The sequence below is a fragment of the Salmo salar genome, chromosome 07, assembly GCF_965601325.2.
Source record: "Salmo salar chromosome 07, fSalSal1, whole genome shotgun sequence".
Classification (NCBI taxonomy): domain Eukaryota; kingdom Metazoa; phylum Chordata; class Actinopteri; order Salmoniformes; family Salmonidae; genus Salmo; species Salmo salar.
This window is the reverse complement of record NC_138297.1, coordinates 58,728,851-58,746,342: the sequence shown is the minus strand read 5'-3', so window position 1 is coordinate 58,746,342 and position 17,492 is coordinate 58,728,851. Positions and strand designations below refer to the sequence as shown.

General features: G+C 42.0%; 1 protein-coding gene across 7 annotated transcripts in view; it reads right to left on the bottom strand.

The window, feature by feature from the left end:
- The window catches only part of LOC106608917 (plasma membrane calcium-transporting ATPase 1-like), a 57,641-nt gene that overhangs the window by 37,032 nt on the left and 3,117 nt on the right, over positions 1 to 17,492 (bottom strand). For all 7 annotated transcript variants that reach the window (XM_014207126.3, XM_014207129.3, XM_014207127.3 and 4 more), the window contains exon 2: positions 6,667 to 7,114. In XM_014207126.3, coding sequence (XP_014062601.1) covers positions 6,667 to 6,853 — 187 coding nt within the window. In that variant the 5' untranslated portion in view covers positions 6,854 to 7,114. The remainder of the gene's footprint in view (positions 1 to 6,666; positions 7,115 to 17,492) is intronic.

The window sequence follows — 17,492 nt, the reverse complement described above, 5'->3', positions numbered from 1 at the left end:
CATGCATGTAGAAATTTGGTGAATGAATTAAATTAAAATGGCCAGGATCAGAAAGACGGAATAGATTCAGTGAATACCAACCCAAATGGTCAGAGAGCCGTATTCTGTGGCAGGGCTCCTGAAAACAAGCACCCACAGGGCATCAGCATTTCTGACAGGTCATGCAGTTCCAAATAAACAGAATACAAAGCAACAATGCCACCCGGCGACAATACACGTTCTACTTCTGCAAAATAACAAGTCAACCAGAGCAACGCTCTCAGATTTATCAAGGGTAGAATTCCAGGATATAAAAAGAAAAATCGAGGAGTCATGATATTAAGATAAATCACACAAGTAACTTTCCCCTGTCAATGATTGAATACAGATCGATAACTGGAGATGCAGTGATCCTTTTTACATTCAGACAGTCACAGCAAGGCCCGATCATTGTCTCACATTCAACGTGACAAGGTCCGACTGCTCTGCAGACCCATTCATTTGTGTGCAGAGAGCATTCCACTTGCCGTACAGCTCACTCAAATGGCTGCTCTCCACAGTCAAAGGAGGGCGGTCAAATTCAAAATACTTTTATACATTTGATGTGGCTTTTGGACCTATATTTAAGCATACTGAACTGTGGAGGCAGATGGAGAGAAAGACAGAGAGAAGAGAGACAAGTGATCTGGGAGATATATTGGGAGGTTTTAAGCAGGCTCTAAGAGCGCAACAGAGAGACTAGAGAGAGAGATAGCTAGAGAAAAACAGACATGGACTAATGAAGAGTGGGAGACTAGACTGGAAGGCTGTAGGCAGGCTGTAGGGAGTCAGTCAGGAGGATGAGGCTCCCAGTCTAATGAATGGAGACCGAACAGCAGCAGAAGGGTCAGCAAGTGCTCAGAGTCGGCAGGCAAGCACTGAGCAATGACATCACGTGTAGCAGTGGGTAATTAGCCAGCATTGCAGAGCAGCAGTGGGGTTGAGGAGGAGAGGAGTGAGGAGAGTGAAGGATAGAATGGAGGAGAAGGGGCATGCACACCTGCTGAGATACGATTCTCTGCCAGAAGGAGCTGTCAGAAGCAACTTTTGAACGTGCTACTGCAACATCCAGTTTAATGTTTCAAGCACAGGAGACGGGGCAATTTGGCCACGTCAAGACCACTCTATTCACAGTATTACATCAAACCCCTGGTGGATAGCATGATGGAATTCACCCCACAGAACAACAAGTAGTGAGCAATAGAGTAGAATATTGCGCTGCTGCTCAAAGCCTACTTACAGCAATTAGCCTATAATGTAAACCCCATGATAGTCATTTGACTGATCGTTTCCTGATTAAAAAAAAGGACTTTTAAAGCTGCTGTGTATGTGTGCGTCAAACTGTATCCCGTAATAAATTCATATTTCTGTGTGTGTTTACACGTTAAAGTAGTGTGGGTCGAGGGGCAGCAATGCAGTCCCCCCCCCCATGTGTGTGGATAAGGTGCCGCCACTGCTGATGACTCACCGTTTACAGCTTGATCATTCGACCCCCCCATCAGTGAAATAAACATTAGTGACAAGAGAATGATTTAGGCAAGAGGACGTATGACAAAACAAAAGGTTCAAATCATGTTAGCGTTCTAATCATTTAGCTATTTGAAAGTCCATCACCAGTCACCTGCGCGGCTATTCATTAACTCTTTAATAATCGACTTGTACCCGCTTAACCCCTCCAAGTACTGTCCTATTCTGCCGACACTGTGGTTTAAAATTAGCCCTCTGGACTTAACTCGTGGTGCAGGTGGTAAAATGATTTGGGCAAAACAGCTGTGGCTACATGATCTCTGCAGACAGAGGAGACATCTAGAATAGCTTCCCCTAGCAGGCGTCCATCTTTATACCAAACCTGCTACTTCTAGTTCAGTAGAAGTCCTCCAGCAGCCCCAACAGCACACATTTTAGTTGTAGACCGGCACAAACATACCTCATTCAACTCATTGAGCGCTTGACGATTATTTGACAAGTTGAATCAGGTGTGCTTGTCCAGGGCTACAATAAAAATGATTACTGTTTGGGGTCTGGAAGAATGGAGTCGTATTAGACTATAGACCAGGGTTCGCCAACCCTGTTCCTGGAGAGCTACCCTCCTGTAGGTTCACTCCAACCCCAGTTGTAACTAACCTGATTCAGCTTATCAACCAGCTAATTATTAGAATCAAGTGCACCGTGCACTAGATTAGGGTTGGAGTGAAAACCTACAGGACCGTAGCACTACACAGCTTATTCAAATAACCAACTCATCATCCAGCTTTGATTATTTGAAATTAGCTGTGTAGCGCTATGGCAAAAACCAAAACATGCACCCGGGGGCCCAGGACCGAGTTTGGGAAGCCCTGCTATAGACAGTAGCTGATGGGAGCAAGAAAAGTTTTCATTCTGACAATCTTGCCCTAACAATACTTTTGTTACATCAGCATTCTGCGCAAAGTCTCCCAGAGATTCTGTGTCAGACATAACCTTGGTTTCAAAAGAGAATGATACTAGCAAGACTGACACAGCTTAAAAAGTACAGGTAGGTTCAAAAACAAAACCCCATGAAATCACCAATAACCAGAGACAAACCCAGAAGTGATCAATCAACTACCCTGCTGAAGGGACTTTAAAGCCAGAGATAACAGGTAAATCAATCTGCAGGCAGACGGGTATTGCAGCACTCCCACGAGATTTATCACCAGATAAATGTAGTAGCACCCAAAATATGTCTACTCTGAGAGTTTGAACAATAGTGAAAGAAGGAGCGGTCAATCTGAGAAGATTCAGGGATTGCATTAGCTTTCAGAAATCAAAACACAGACCATCAATCTGCACATTTAAACCGTTTCACCTGTGTTTTATATTGAAATTGTCCGCGTGTTTTTGCTTCGATAGTGATTAGGGGTGAGCAACTATAGTTGCATTCAGCAGAAAATGGCTACCATTTGATCAGATGACAACCGAAGTGCAATGCTATTTTGGCTAGCAGCTGCACAAGTATATTAGCTTTTTTGCAAAAATGATGCATGGCCATCATATTTCAAATGTTTATAAAGGAAAGAAAGAAGCCAGTTAATATTACATTTTACCGGAAAAAAGTAGCTACACATCAGTCTGAGCGCTGTCTGCTGATAGAATGGCCGTTCCTGAATGCAGAAAATTGATTTGTCTGACGATGAGCCAAGATTTCTCATCCTAGTGGAGAAGTGCAACTAAAGCACAAAATTAGTATGAAGATGAGCAGAAATGACAAGATAATTCTTAAATGTTTTATCTTTTGTTTCCTGCATGAAAAACAACTCTGCATTAACGCATCCCTTAAGATTGACAATAATATTGTTGCTCAGGAGCAGAGCTTTTAAAATTCAGCTTATACAGAAGAATATGGTTAAGGGACAGAAGAACAGTCTGTTCAGTGCTGAAATAATAGTGGGAAACATCCTTGGGAATTATGTTACTGGCTCTAGTAAGAGGAGCAAGATTGTGGTTACAGTGTAGAAATTAGCCTTGTGTGACATTCAAGGGTCTGGCGAGTACATATAGTATTCTGGCCTAAATATAGTGTGACATTCAAGGGTTATAGGAAGGCTTGCTCAATTTAAAATAAAATGTCAATGCTGTCCCTAGTAATACTGTAACCAGTAAAGAAAGCATATTTTCCAAATAAAAGCTGGAAGTGGACAAAAGATTAGTTTAAGTACTGGGCTTTAGAATGGAGAAATAGCCTACTAACTAATTAGCAATCCTCTTTCGATTGTCAAGCTGGCAGTAATCTTAAATGACGGCTTAATTTCCTGGGCCAATAGTGAATGAGCTGATTGAAATACGTGTCAAAAACTCTGGGGCACCCAGCCAAGTAGTGGAGCTGCTGCACTGCACACACTGTGGAGGAAACAATGTGGAGCTATTCTAGCTTATCAGGGGCAGGGTGTCATGTCAAAATGCCCCAAATTCAATTATCTCCCAATTTTCACGTTCTGATTGTTTTGACTGTGTTCTGATCAATTGTGACATGTACATTTCTCTGAGCCTGAAAATTGTCACAGTTCAATAATTGCACGTGCGTCTGCTTAGGTGGATGGCTGTGCTTGTGCGGATGTCTCTCCACACCCTCAATTAACTAGCTACCATAATTCATGGTCAAGATGGCTTTTTCTCAGAAGTGTGCAGTTGCAGCTCATTTGTATAGCTAAATAAACCCTTAGCTAGCTAATTAAGGCCGAGGGGGTGGGAGAGACAGCCGCACGAGCTCAGCCATCCACATAAGCAGATGTGCATGCAATTATTGAACTGTGACAATTTTCAGGCTGTAAGAAATTTTCTAAATGACGTCACAATTGATCAGAACAGTCAGAACAATCAGAAAGTGAAAAGGAGAATTGGGAACATCTTTACATGACACAGGGAAGGGCACTACTACAACAGTAGTTTCTGAACATGCACAAGGCCTAACTCAAATGGTCAGATAACCCTACCTGATCTGATCCTCGCTTATCCTTAATAAAACACCAACTGTCATGACTACTTACACTAAATTGTCTCTAGCTAGCATACAGTACCAGTCAAAAGTTGACACCTACTGGTTTGGTTACTACATGATTCCATATGTGTTATTTCATAGTGCTGATGTCTTCATTATTATTCTGCAATGTAGAAAATAGTAAAAATAAAGAAAAACCGTTGAATGAGTAGGTGTGTCCAACCTTTTGACTGGTACTGTAGATCAAGACAAAATAAAACGACCAACCACAATATCATACAAGGCATGGCCCTGTACAGATCCCCTGCTTTGTCATTACAAGTTCTACAAATCTTACAATTCACCAAAAATGCCCAAATACAAAGTGCTCAACAAATCCTTGCAATTGACACATGTACATCAAAACCCCAGTTGGAGCCTTACTCTGGCACTTTTACACTGAGCTGGCAGAACAGAATCCAGCTATGACTAGGCCTATATACTTCTGTCTGTTAATCGTCTCGTTTCAATACTCACTTAATAAAGGGCAGGAGAGGACAAGTACCATAACTGATCTAGGACATTTGGGATCATTCAAGACTCAAGTATGAGCAGCCTTTCTGTTTGGCATTTCAACCGGTTGACACAGATGCTCAGTTTAGACGATGATCATTGTAAATTTGCTACTGGCACCGACGCTGTATATAGATCACATTGTCTTGGTTTTTTTCTTACTTTCTTATTTCTCACATTTATTTTTTAGTTGAACTATTTTGATATTGAATACTACACTGCTGGGAAGGTGCAATATTTTAACTTGAATAAAACAATGAGTTAATAATAGTGAGCGAGTGTGGCTTTTCCTTTTTAAAGAATGTCAGCTATGAATATGATCAAATTTTTAAAAAATTGGATGAAATGGGGCAACCATTGTCCAAATCATTTAAATATTGTATATACTATAACATCATGGTATGTTAACTCTAATACAAACCTATCTGATGTTCAAACCTACAAACCCCTGTGCCACATCTGAAGTTCAAACCAACAAATGAATGTGGCACAGGGGTTTGTAGAACCTACAAACAGATGTGGTACAGGCCATTCACTACGAGTACTGAAACAGTGCAGGGCACTGACTGTGGTGGATATGCAGTGCCATTTTAATCTTGGCTCAAACAGAAAATCCCCTCCCCCAAGAGTTCACTCCAGGTCATGCCGGCGATTAGGCACAACAACTTCTATGTAGAGACTGGAGAGAGAGCAGTAAACCAATGTATGCAGGAGAGGCTCTACACAGGCAAGTCCCTGATGTAAAGTGACTCTGCACTTTTTCCACACACTTGGCATGGCCAGATCTGCTGAGTGAACAGAGGATCAGCGCCTACACACACACAGGCAGGATATAAAGCAGACAACATGGAACGTCCCTGAGGATCGGAACAGTGGTGCTGCTTACCCGCCTTTTAAAAATAGGATAAATATTGCATTGGTGGTAGGGACTAATATACACACACTTTAAAAAGCAGTGGCATTTTTCTAGATTAGCTGCTACATGGAGCGAGACATTGCTGGGGAGAGCCCTGAGAGACCTGAGCCCCGGCGACAGCAGGAAGGAATACTCTCGGACAGACTCTGGTAATGTGTTTTCAACCCTCATCTCCAGGGCATGGAGAAAGGGGGATAAATGCATGCCATGCTGCTGGAGAGAGGCAGAGCAAAACAGAACAGGCCAGCAGACCAGTTCCGGAGATGAGCTCATGTCTTCCCCACACCACAACGTTAAACCAGTTACTAGCCGCGCACACCATCCTGTCCTGTCCCCACATGTGGAACATTGACCTGCAGAGTCCGGTACTGTGCCCAGGCAGACAGCTGGTCTGTCTGAAGCCTCCCTCCACGCACCAGAGGTGAAAAAAAGAAAGAGAAAGAGACACAAACCCAGGAATAGCTCAAGGCCTGGACCGGGTCAGTGCCACCCTCCCCCCGGCCACCTGTCTACTAGGACACCAGCTTTCCAAGGAAGTGATGTCAAGGTGCTGTGGATGACACGGCGCAATGACATGCTTGCTAAGCAATGCATTTTTGCCATGAAACACTTTCAGAACCACACGTGTCACTAGCATTCACAACTAGCATTCAAGAACAACAGATCTAATCCAAATGAGTGATGAAGGTGAATTGGTTGAGAAATAGAATGAGGCGGTATCTACCGTCTACAGGTGACGTTTTCAATCGGGTGCAGAGTCCTTGAACGTCCCCATAACTTTCCCCGATTTTGCCTATTGCCTCTGCCCCCCGCAGTTCCATGAGAGACCGCAGGTCCTTTAGCGAGCAGCCAAAGTCCCCATGGTGGTTGGCCGTGGAGTTCTTCACTCCGCTGTAGGAGTTGTTTGCCATAATGTCCCTCTGCGTGCGCTCCGTCGGCTACGGTGAAAAATGGCGTCCCAAAGGGAGAGCTAAAATCCTCAGCGAGCGAGCTCAGCAGTAGTTCCCATAAACAGCTACAAGTCCTTCAGAGGATGATGGTGGTGAAATGAGGCGACTCCAGGTAGAAGGACTTGGACAGATCAAAAGCCATTTCCCTCAGACCGTGGCCCTATTCTTTCATGTTGACCGAGGTTCACACACAGACTCAGAGAGAAGACAGCATTCGAGGATCTGAAAGGAGAGAAAAAGTAAATTTGGTCATTCAGAGTTCAAATGGCATGTTTAATTTCAATAATATACTAGCACTTATGAAAGTCACAAGGCAACACACTGATGATATAATCCAAACTATCAGGTAAAGACGCTTGTAGTCGTTCACTTCACAGCACCACTGAAAATAGATTGTAGGAACCACAGGTCACTGGCAAAGACTCAACTTGATACGCTATCCTTTAGAAGAGAAAATATTATACTTATTTGAGGCACACCGCCGTGGGAAGCAGTCAGCCATTTAAACTCATGGACAGACAGGGCTGACATGTTATTCAACATTAGTATTTTCCTTGAGCCCTGACAAATGTGCATAAAGGAGGCAGAATTCAGATATGACACCGTTTTAGCACTATCCAGGAAGTTTGAACCATATCGCCCGCCGTAGTTAAAGTGCTAATAAATCAGAACAAATCCCCTTTACATTTTTTCAAATTACCAGCAACTTGAAGCAACAATTTGGATTATGTCTACTCTGCTAATATCCCAAAAAAAGACTGACTTTGCACTATTGAGCAATGTACAATACTGCGAACTTAGCAAAACGAGTAATTTGTGGTAAGTGCATGAGGGCCGCCATCTTTATGCACCTCCGCTATTCAGTAATTGCCTTACTGTTAGGGATCAATTTGGCTGCCGACTAACTGACCCTCATTAACCGGTTAACAAACGGTTACATTTTTCAAAAATAGTAAAATGTGACAGAAAATACTATCAGAGATCTGTATATAATGACGAGATGCTTATTTCGGCACCCTAACAAAAAGGCAGTCGTCCCAAGGCTGCAAGGCAGGCGACAGAAATGCATTGGGCTTGTTTTGATAAGATTCTGGCGAGAGCTGAGCTGAACCTCTCACTTAGCCTCTTCCTCTCTGATACTATGCATGCATACAAGGATTGGACATTTTTCATTAAGAGCTTAATGGAAACACGTAACAATAGCAAGCCTATTGTGTTAGAGTCAAAATGCTATAGCCTTTTATTGAACATACAACTCCTGTAATGAAGCAGCTAATAAGTCATTTTAAAACATTTGCCAAAATGCAATTAGCTGGAAAGCAGCGTTCTAAACAGCACGCCTAATGCGAGAGGTTCCATATGTGACAGATCAACATCTCAGAAACTGAGAAAGAGGGGGACAATCTATAACAACGACGAGGATGAGTTGCTTTTACGATTGTGCCTCCGGCTTCCGGACAACGAAAGTAAGTCGATATGAAAACCAATAGAACAGGAGAAATGCTGGTTAATGGCATCAGGAAGTCTTTATAAATTAATTGCCTCCACATTTCTATGGATGGATTTTCGCCAGGCTACTTTGAAGCAAGGTAAGACATGCCTCATTATTTGAAGTAAAATGTTAACTTTCAGATAATTACTGCCTCAAGTTCATTGCAAAGAGGTGGGTGACGCACTGATAGCCTGCTTACCGTTGACGATAGCCTATGCACTCAAATGGGAGAAGTACTTTAATTACGAGTTGAAATAAAAAGTCATTTTTAAATCGTGGCCATCGAAGTTTAAACAGGCGATTGCATGTAGAATATTTATTTGTTGCGCTTTGTTGATTGGGCTTACAAAAGCACGTTTCACTCCAGTGAGGAGCTACTCTGGCGCTCTCTGACAGGTGGTAAGATATCCCGCTCCTCAAACTAGGCTCAAACTATGCTGTGCATGTTTGATAAATAAGATGCATGACGACTAACAAAAATACACACGTGCCAACTTAATTCCACACAATTATGCAAATTAACCTATAGACCGATAAGCATGACCGATCAAATGTATTTTCAGGGGCTAGATTAACAGTTAACATCCCTACTTACTGCATATTTCTCTCTATACTATAAACCCCACGAGAAGCACAGGCAAACAGATGTAGGTGGTCACTACAGTAAAAGCAAAGCCAGACAAAATGTATTGTAGTTAATGTATGATAATGTATGTACTAACGCACATGTAGAGTTCTATAGTCCATTCAACTGGTATACAAGTCAAAATATGAGCATTTCACTTAGCCTAACTGGAATTACTGCAAGAATTATAACTCATGAATCTCCCAGCTTCCTCCCACAGTGTTTGGTGCTTAATGTGAAGTAGCTATATAGGCGAACACCCTTCCTACATCCAGAGGAATCTCCATATCCACAGAGTCCATCAAAATGTCCCTGCTACACTTATTATTTCAGTTGTGCAATTAAAAACCATTTGACTTTCGGTGTCGCCACTTTGGCTAGCAGCGATTCATTGGGAGATGGGGCTGGCGCTCACTGAATGATCATCTCAGAAAATACTCCTTTTTAATCTAATTAGACAATCTCTGGCATCATCTGGGAGATCCAGTCTCTGCTCTGCTGACCAAAGTGAAGAATAAAGCACAGCAGTCGTCAGCCTGTTTTAAGGACGATTCCATTTTGACTAATTTCTTAGAATCACTACAAGGAAAAGTGCCATGTTCAAAGCAGGGAGAGGGATGAACCGTAATTAGGAAGTCAAAAAACATCAGGAAAGATAACATGTAAAAGGCAGCTTGTATGGAAAGACCATTCAAATGGGCAATGATGAAAATGACCCAACCTATATTGGCTCAAGGTTAAAAATAGGACAGTGAATCCCCTAGGGCAGTGGTTCTCAAACTTCTACTCTGCAAAATAAAATAACTTTTCAAAAATGTGCTCGCTCTGGAATAGAGATGGAACAGCTGGGGGTCCCAAAGGAGAGGTTTAACCTGTTGGGGCTAGGGGGCAGTATTTGCACGGCCGGATATAAAACGTACCCGATTTAAACTGGTTACTACTCTTGCCCAGAAACGAGAATATGCATATAATTAGTAGATTTGGATAGAAAACACTCTAAAGTTTCTAAAACTGTTTGAATGGTGTCTGAGTATAACAGAACTCATATGGCAGGCCAAAACCTGAGAAGATTCCATACAGGAAGTGCCCTGTCTGACAATTTGTTCTCCTTCTGCGGCATCTCTATCGAAAATACAGCATCTCTGCTGTAACGTGACATTTAAGGCTTCCATTGGCTCTCAGAAGGCGCCAGAAAGTGGAATGACGTCTCTCCAGTCTCTGGGCGAAAAACAGCAGGAGATTTTGTGAGCGGTCCGGCTGAGAACAGTGACACTGGAGATGCGCGTTCATGTGAATTCTCCATGTTTTTCTTTCTCTCTTTGAATGAATACAACGTCGCCCGGTTGGAATATTATCACTATTTTATGAGAAAAATCGCGTAAAAAATGATTTTAAACAGCATTTGACATGCTTCGAAGTACGGTAATGGAATATTTTGACATTTTTTTTGTCACGAAATGCGCTCGCGCGTCACCCTTCGGATACTGACCTGAACGCACGAACAAACAAAACGGAGGTATTTGGATACAACTATGGATTATTTCGAACCAAAACAACATTTGTTGTTGAAGTAGAAGTCCTGGGAGTGCATTCTGACGAATAACAGCAAAGGTAATCCAATTTTTCTTATAGTAAATCTGAGTTTGGTGAGGGCCAAACTTGGTGGGTGTCAAATTAGCTAGCCGTGATATCTACTCAGAATATTGCAAAATGTGCTTTCGCCGAAAAGCTATTTTAAAATCTGACACCGCGATTGCATAAAAGGAGTTCTGTATCTATAATTCTTTAAATAATGTATGTATTTTGTGAACGTTAATCGCGAGTAATTAAGTAAATTCACCGGAAGTTTGCGGTGGGTATGCTAGTTCTGAACATCACATGCTAATGTAAAAAGCTGGTTTTTGATATAAATATGAACTTGATTGAACAAAACATGCATGTATTGTATAACATAATGTCCTAGGAGTGTCATCTGATGAAGATCATCAAAGGTTAGTGCTGCATTTAGCTGTGGTTTTGGTTTTTGTGATATATATGCTTGCTTTGAAAATGGGTGTGTGATTATTTTTGGCAGGGTACTCTCCTGACAATCTAATGTTTTGCTTTCGCTGTAAAGCCTTTTTGAAATCGGACAGTGTGGTTAGATTAACGAGAGTCTTGTCTTTAAAATGGTGTAAAATAGTAATATGTTTGAGAAATTGAAGTTATAGCATTTGAGGTATTTGTATTTCGCGCCACGCGATTCCACTGGCTGTTGACTAGACCTTGCCCAGGGAGGTTAAAAAAAAAAATCACTGTTCTAGAGGAATTTACCACTGTAGGGCAGGGGGGGGACGCACTTCCTACTCCCTCTCTCAAAGAGGTCACCAGCTGGGCAGTCGGTTTTATTCACTGTCTGAGTGTAACAATGAACTGAATGAGAGAAAAAGTAGTGAGCACGCTTCCCTTTTTCAAGTCAGATCAGGAACATAATATTCATAATTGCATCTGCATTAGGCCAAAATCCCTGCATATTCTAAGATGCCCAGAAAATAGTGCTTTAATGAGGGCGCGAATGTGGTACATTCACACAAGTGACAAATGTAATTTCAGTAACTGGACAAATGAGAGCAACCCAATGAACCCACTACTTTCAGACTTGTTTTTGAGAAACTATTTAGTCACGTGTCAATTCTATTTGGAGCCATCTGCCATGGAAAAAAGGACAGGATTTATTATTCTTTACACAACATAATTGCAGGGCTGGTTGCAATTCTGAGGTGACATAAAATCTCATTTGAGAGGGAAATACCCCTTTTGCTGGCCACAAGTTTGGGTTGAGGTTGAAATGTACACAGAGGTTTCCACCAAAATATTTCACGTGGTAGTGTTTTTTATAGTTGTGAGATGTGCAAAAACAAAGTGAAAATTTTTACCGTTGCCTAAGTAGAATTTATGCTCTAATTTTAGTGTGGCCCATTTAGACAAGGAGGGTTGCAGTTCCTTATTGAAACTCTGGCAACTTGCATTCTGCCTGACAGGAACGGCATCTTTCCACAACTTAGACAAATTCAAGTGAATTTCGACTGTGGCCCAGATGACTTACCATGTTATTGCGCCTATTGCGGTGTGACTCGCTCAATGTGTTTTTCCCCCCCTAAAAAGGTCCTCTAAAAATGGTTGGCATATTTGAGTTGCCCTTAGCACCCAGCGAACACACATGTTCAACCCCAAAGTAATGGCGGCAGCCAGGCTCCATTTTCCTTGTCCTCACATCTCATGCTCTGAGCCTGTCCCCCTCCGAGCGGCTGCACCGCCAAGATGAAGGAAGTGCGAACATTTGCTGAGTGGTGACAGTTTCAGGTTGCGGAACAGATCACATGTCACAACAGTGGAAAATCATTGTGATTGGATCACCGAGCTAACAGCTGGCATGGTATGGTTGAACAAGGATAGGAGCCAGGTTAACCCTTTGTGCACAACACCAGCAAAACCCTTACTAAGTAAGAGAAGACCAAAGAAATCTATTGGGGTTTCACTTACAACCGTATACAAAGACATTTGTCATAAAAATGCCCAGCAGTTATTCCTTTCCAGGGAGCAGAAAATGAGATGTACTGTTTGGCCATAGAGATCTGTTACAAATGTTATCTGTTGCTGGACTTCCAAGCAATTCTCCCCAAACTAAGGAAACCCTCTTGGTCATGGTTGGCACTTTGAACCCCTCTACATGCCAACTTACTCGTTGTGAGTCAAGGACAGCCATTCCAGGGATCCCTCTGCTATGGTCTTGCTGGTGCAGATGGGGGTATTTTTAGCATCTTACAGACTACCCCTCCCTGTCCCCATTCCCCACTCTGGCCCTTGCTGAAGTGGGTCAGGGCGTGTAAATGTGGAGGGCACAAAGCAGAGGCAGGCACCCAGCCTTACTCATGTCATGCAGCATGGCTCAGTGCTATCAGAGGGCCACTTCACACCAGAGACTGGGCACTTCTCTACTCTGTTCTACATGACCAGCCTGCCAATTCACGACACCATGCAGAGGTGTCCCCGCCCGGCGTCAACTCTACGACACACTTCCTCTTCCCAGTGCTCTTCTGCTCATTGAAATCGAGATTTGTGATGGTCTCTTGGGGGACATTTAAAAATCGTCCTTTGCGTCTCCACTTTCCCTTCTGTACAAGCAAATGGAATAAATTGAGCCTCTTGAGGGTTTTTAAAAGGGGATTGAAGTAGATTTATGGAGGCTAGGGTTTTATTTAACTTGTATGTCCTTCATTTTCAAGAGCAGGCCATCTTTAAAGTTGAGAGCCTTCGCGCTCCTTTTTTTAACTGACTCTGCTGGGCAGTTCTACGGCCTGAGGTAGGGGGGTATAACATATTTTACGATATACCGGTATTGATGCATGGACCAGTTTGGGTTTTGACTTTACCTTCTATGAACGGGATTTGAATGTTTGATTTGTTAAATGTGATATGCCGTGTGTAATGTCCATTTTGATAGTTTACTCCGCTACTTGAGTCATCTCTCTCCGGCATCACTTTCCACACAGACATAGCACCACCCCGTCACTCAAGGAGCACATTTGTTGTTGCTTGACCAGAGACACTAGCAACCTAGAATTACACTTAGTTTGTGTCTTACATTTGCAAAACGGCTAGTTTGTCTTTTCTTAGCAAGTTGGGCCTAAATCATGTTAGCTGGCTAGCCAATAAATGTCCTGAGTCAAAGCAAACGTAACTAGCTTTACAGCCTGATAATACCAGTGATGGTGTAGACCTAAATCCTCATGTTGTTTGTGCAACAGTATCTTCTAAATCAAAGAGGTATACGTGAAGCATGAATGTTAGCTACGTGAAGTAGCTAAGAGAAATCATTCAATGTAGCCAAAGAATACAGGGTCCCCTAGGAAACACTTAACACTTGGTTCCAACCCTATTTAAATAACTCCTACCTGGCATTTTCATACTAAACACTGTATTCAAAGTGCCCACTATTATATTCTAACTATAGAATTATAAATAATTATATTTCCAACAGTTCACTGAAGTGTTTTACTCTAAATAGCAAGTGAAATCGCAAATGTAACATAGGGTTAAAAATAATGTAAATGTAATGTAAAAATAAGGCCTACATGTTTTGCCCATGTCGTGCAGCCCTACGTGGCAGTGTGGAAATTATCTCTAATGGGTGCAAGAAATGCAACAAAAATATTTTAGTTGAATTGAACTGTATAAAACAATTAGAATGGAGGAAGAGCTATTGAAATATCTTAGAATGTTTGTTTCCACCATAGGGTCACGCACTACTCAAAGCAAACTCAGAACTTGTATAATTCTAAAACATTAAATACCGTCAAATGTGAGGGGGAAAAAACATATGATATTTTGCCATATCGCCCAGCCCTAGACTAAGGTCATGCTGCCCTGACATTTACTACCATTGTGTGTCCTGCTGCCCCCACTATTTCTGATTCATCATGGGGTTTCCTCCTATTTTGGTAAAATGTTGTGCTCCTTGATTGGGTTTAAACAAATATGCTGGGTGGTCAATTGAGATTGCATTTAATCTGTAGGCTACATTTACCAGGCTAATTTCAAACAAAATAAGATTGTATGCATGTGTCTGCATGTGTCTCTCTAGGCTATTCAACAGGACTGTTTTCTTATATGCAGACTGACACAGGCCTACTAACTATGACAAATAGATACAGTACCAGTCAAAAGTTATAACAGACCTACTCATTACAGGGTTTTTATTTGTACTATTTTCTACATTGTAAAATAGTGAAGACATCAAAAATATGAACACATATGGAATCAAGTTGCATCCAAAAAAGTATTAAACAAATGAAAATGTTATATTTAAAATTCTTCAAAGTAGCCACCCTTTGTCTTGACAGTTTTGCACACTCTTGCATTACTTCAACCAGCTTCATGAGGTAGTCACCTGGAATGCATTTCAATTAACAGGTGTGCCTTAAAAGTTCATTTGTGGAATTTCTTTCCTTCTTAATGCATTTGAGCCAATCAGTTGTGTTGTGACAAGGTAGGGGTGGTATACAGAAGATAGCCCTATTTGGTAAAAGACCATGTCCATATGTCAAGAACAGCTCAAATAAGCAAAGGGAAACAACAGTCCATTATTTTAAGACATGAAGGTCAGTAAATCCGGAAATTTTCAATTACTTTGAAAGTGCAGTCGCAAAAACCATCAAGCGCTATGATGAAACAGGCTCTCGTGAGGACCGCCACAGGAAAAGTAGATCCAGAGTTACCTCTGCTGAAGAGGATAAGTTCATTAGTTACCAGCCTCAGAAATTGCAGCCCAAATAAGTGTTTCATAGAGTTCAAGACATCTCAACATCAACTTTTCAGAGGAGACTGTGAATCAGGCCTTCATTTAATTGTATTATTATTTCTTTAAAATGTAACCTTTTTAACTAGGCAACTAGACAAATACTTATTTACAATGACGGCCTACCCCGGCCAAACCCAGATGACGCTGGGCAAATTGTGGGCCGCCCTGTGGAACTCCCAATCACGGCCGGATGTGATACAGCCTGGATTCGAACCAGGGACTGTAGTGATGCCTCTTGCACTGAGACGCAATGCCTTAGACCGCTGCGCCACTCGGGAGCGGTCTAAGGCACTGGTCAGATTGCTGCAAGAAACCACTACTAAAAAACACCAAATAGAAGACGACACTTGCTTGGGCCAAGAAACACGAGCAATGGACATTAGACTGACGGAAATTGTAAATGTCTTTGAGACGCAGAGTAGGTGAACGGATGATCTCTGCACGTGTGGTTCCCACTGTGAAGCATAGAGGAGGTGTGATGGCACTTTGCTGGGAACACTGTCAGTGATTTATTTAGAATTCAAAGTAGGGCTGGGCAATATGGCCAAAATCTTATATTCCGATATAGGTAATTTCATATCCCGATAATGACACATCACGATAGCACATTTTCTGTAAATTCAATGAATAAATAGTGTATATAAAATGACCACATGTAAAGGCCTATTTCTTATTACATTTTGAATTATACTCAACAAATAAAATGTATTTGCATTTGATACCTTGGGTCAAGTGTTTGCACTAACTCACAAAACCCCTGTTTCTCGACTGTGTAAATTGGGGCCATGTCTTCGCAGATGTAAGTTGTAACGGCAGCTGTTACCTCCTTCCATCTTGGTGATTCTTTGCCATATGGTGCCGCGGTCAAAAGCCTCTTGCAACGTCTGAGTCGGGGGTTTGTTTTGAGCACCCGACTGTACTTTCTGGGGTCTCATCCGTAGACTCTCTCCGTACTGTTTTACATGATTTTTGCGTAGGTGGTAAAAGAGGTTAGTGGTGTTTGAGCCTGTTGTCGAGACCGGCCTGCGGCATATTTTGCAGGGGATGGTTTTCTGGTTCGTGTCAAACCTTTCATACCCAAACCATGACAATGCGACCAAAGTAGACCCTCTTTTAGGTACGGTCTCCGTGCCACGTTCACTGTCCTCCATGTTTGTTTGCGTTGCAAATTTCCTTCCACACGTGTCCAATTGATATTATGAAACGATAGACGTTTTTCTATCGTCACACAATATATATCGTCATATCGCCCAGCCCTAATTCAAAGCACACAAAACCAGCATGCTACCACAGCATTCTGCAGCGATACGCCATCCCACCTGGTTTGCACTTAGTGGAACTATCATTTGTTTTTCAACAGGACAATGACCCAACACACCTCCAGGCTGTGTAAGGGCTATTTGACCAAGGAGAGTGATGGAGTGCTGCATCAGATGACCTGGCCACTACAATCACCCAACCTCCACCCAGTTGAGATGGTTTGGGATGAGTTGGACCGCAGAGTGAAGGAAAAGCACCCAACAAGTGCTCAGCATATGTGGAAACTCCTTCAAGACTGTTGGAAAAGCATCCCTCATGAAGCTGGTTGAGAGAATGCCAAGTGTGCAAAGCTGGCTACTTTGAAGAAACAAAAATATATTTTCATTTGTTCAACACTTTTTTGGTTACTACATGATTCCATGTGTTATTTCATAGTGAAGACAAACTATTATTCTACAATGTAAAAAAAATTGTAAAACCCTAAATTAAGAAAATGCTCTTTATCTTTTATCTCTATGCCAAATTGATTCAAAAGAGAACACTTGAGAATGCCGATAGAGAAGGAAATATGAGCCTATGTGTCTGTTTAGACTCGAGCCTAATTGAGCCAGCATGAGTCAGACTCAACTTGCCTTTAAACCGCAGTGAGGAATATCCTTGCCCTTACAATATTGAGGAGATACGCATCACACCAGCATTATACAATGTAGGCCTACTTAATAGTACAGCAGACTATATTGAGCTGTCCATGATAGCCTACATGGGGTTGAATGTCACCTCAGATTAATGTGACAACGGCGCCATTGCCTTTTACATAACCAATTGTGCCTTTTGCAGTAGGAGTCGCCATTAAGTTTCTATAGTAGGTCTTACAATAGTAAGA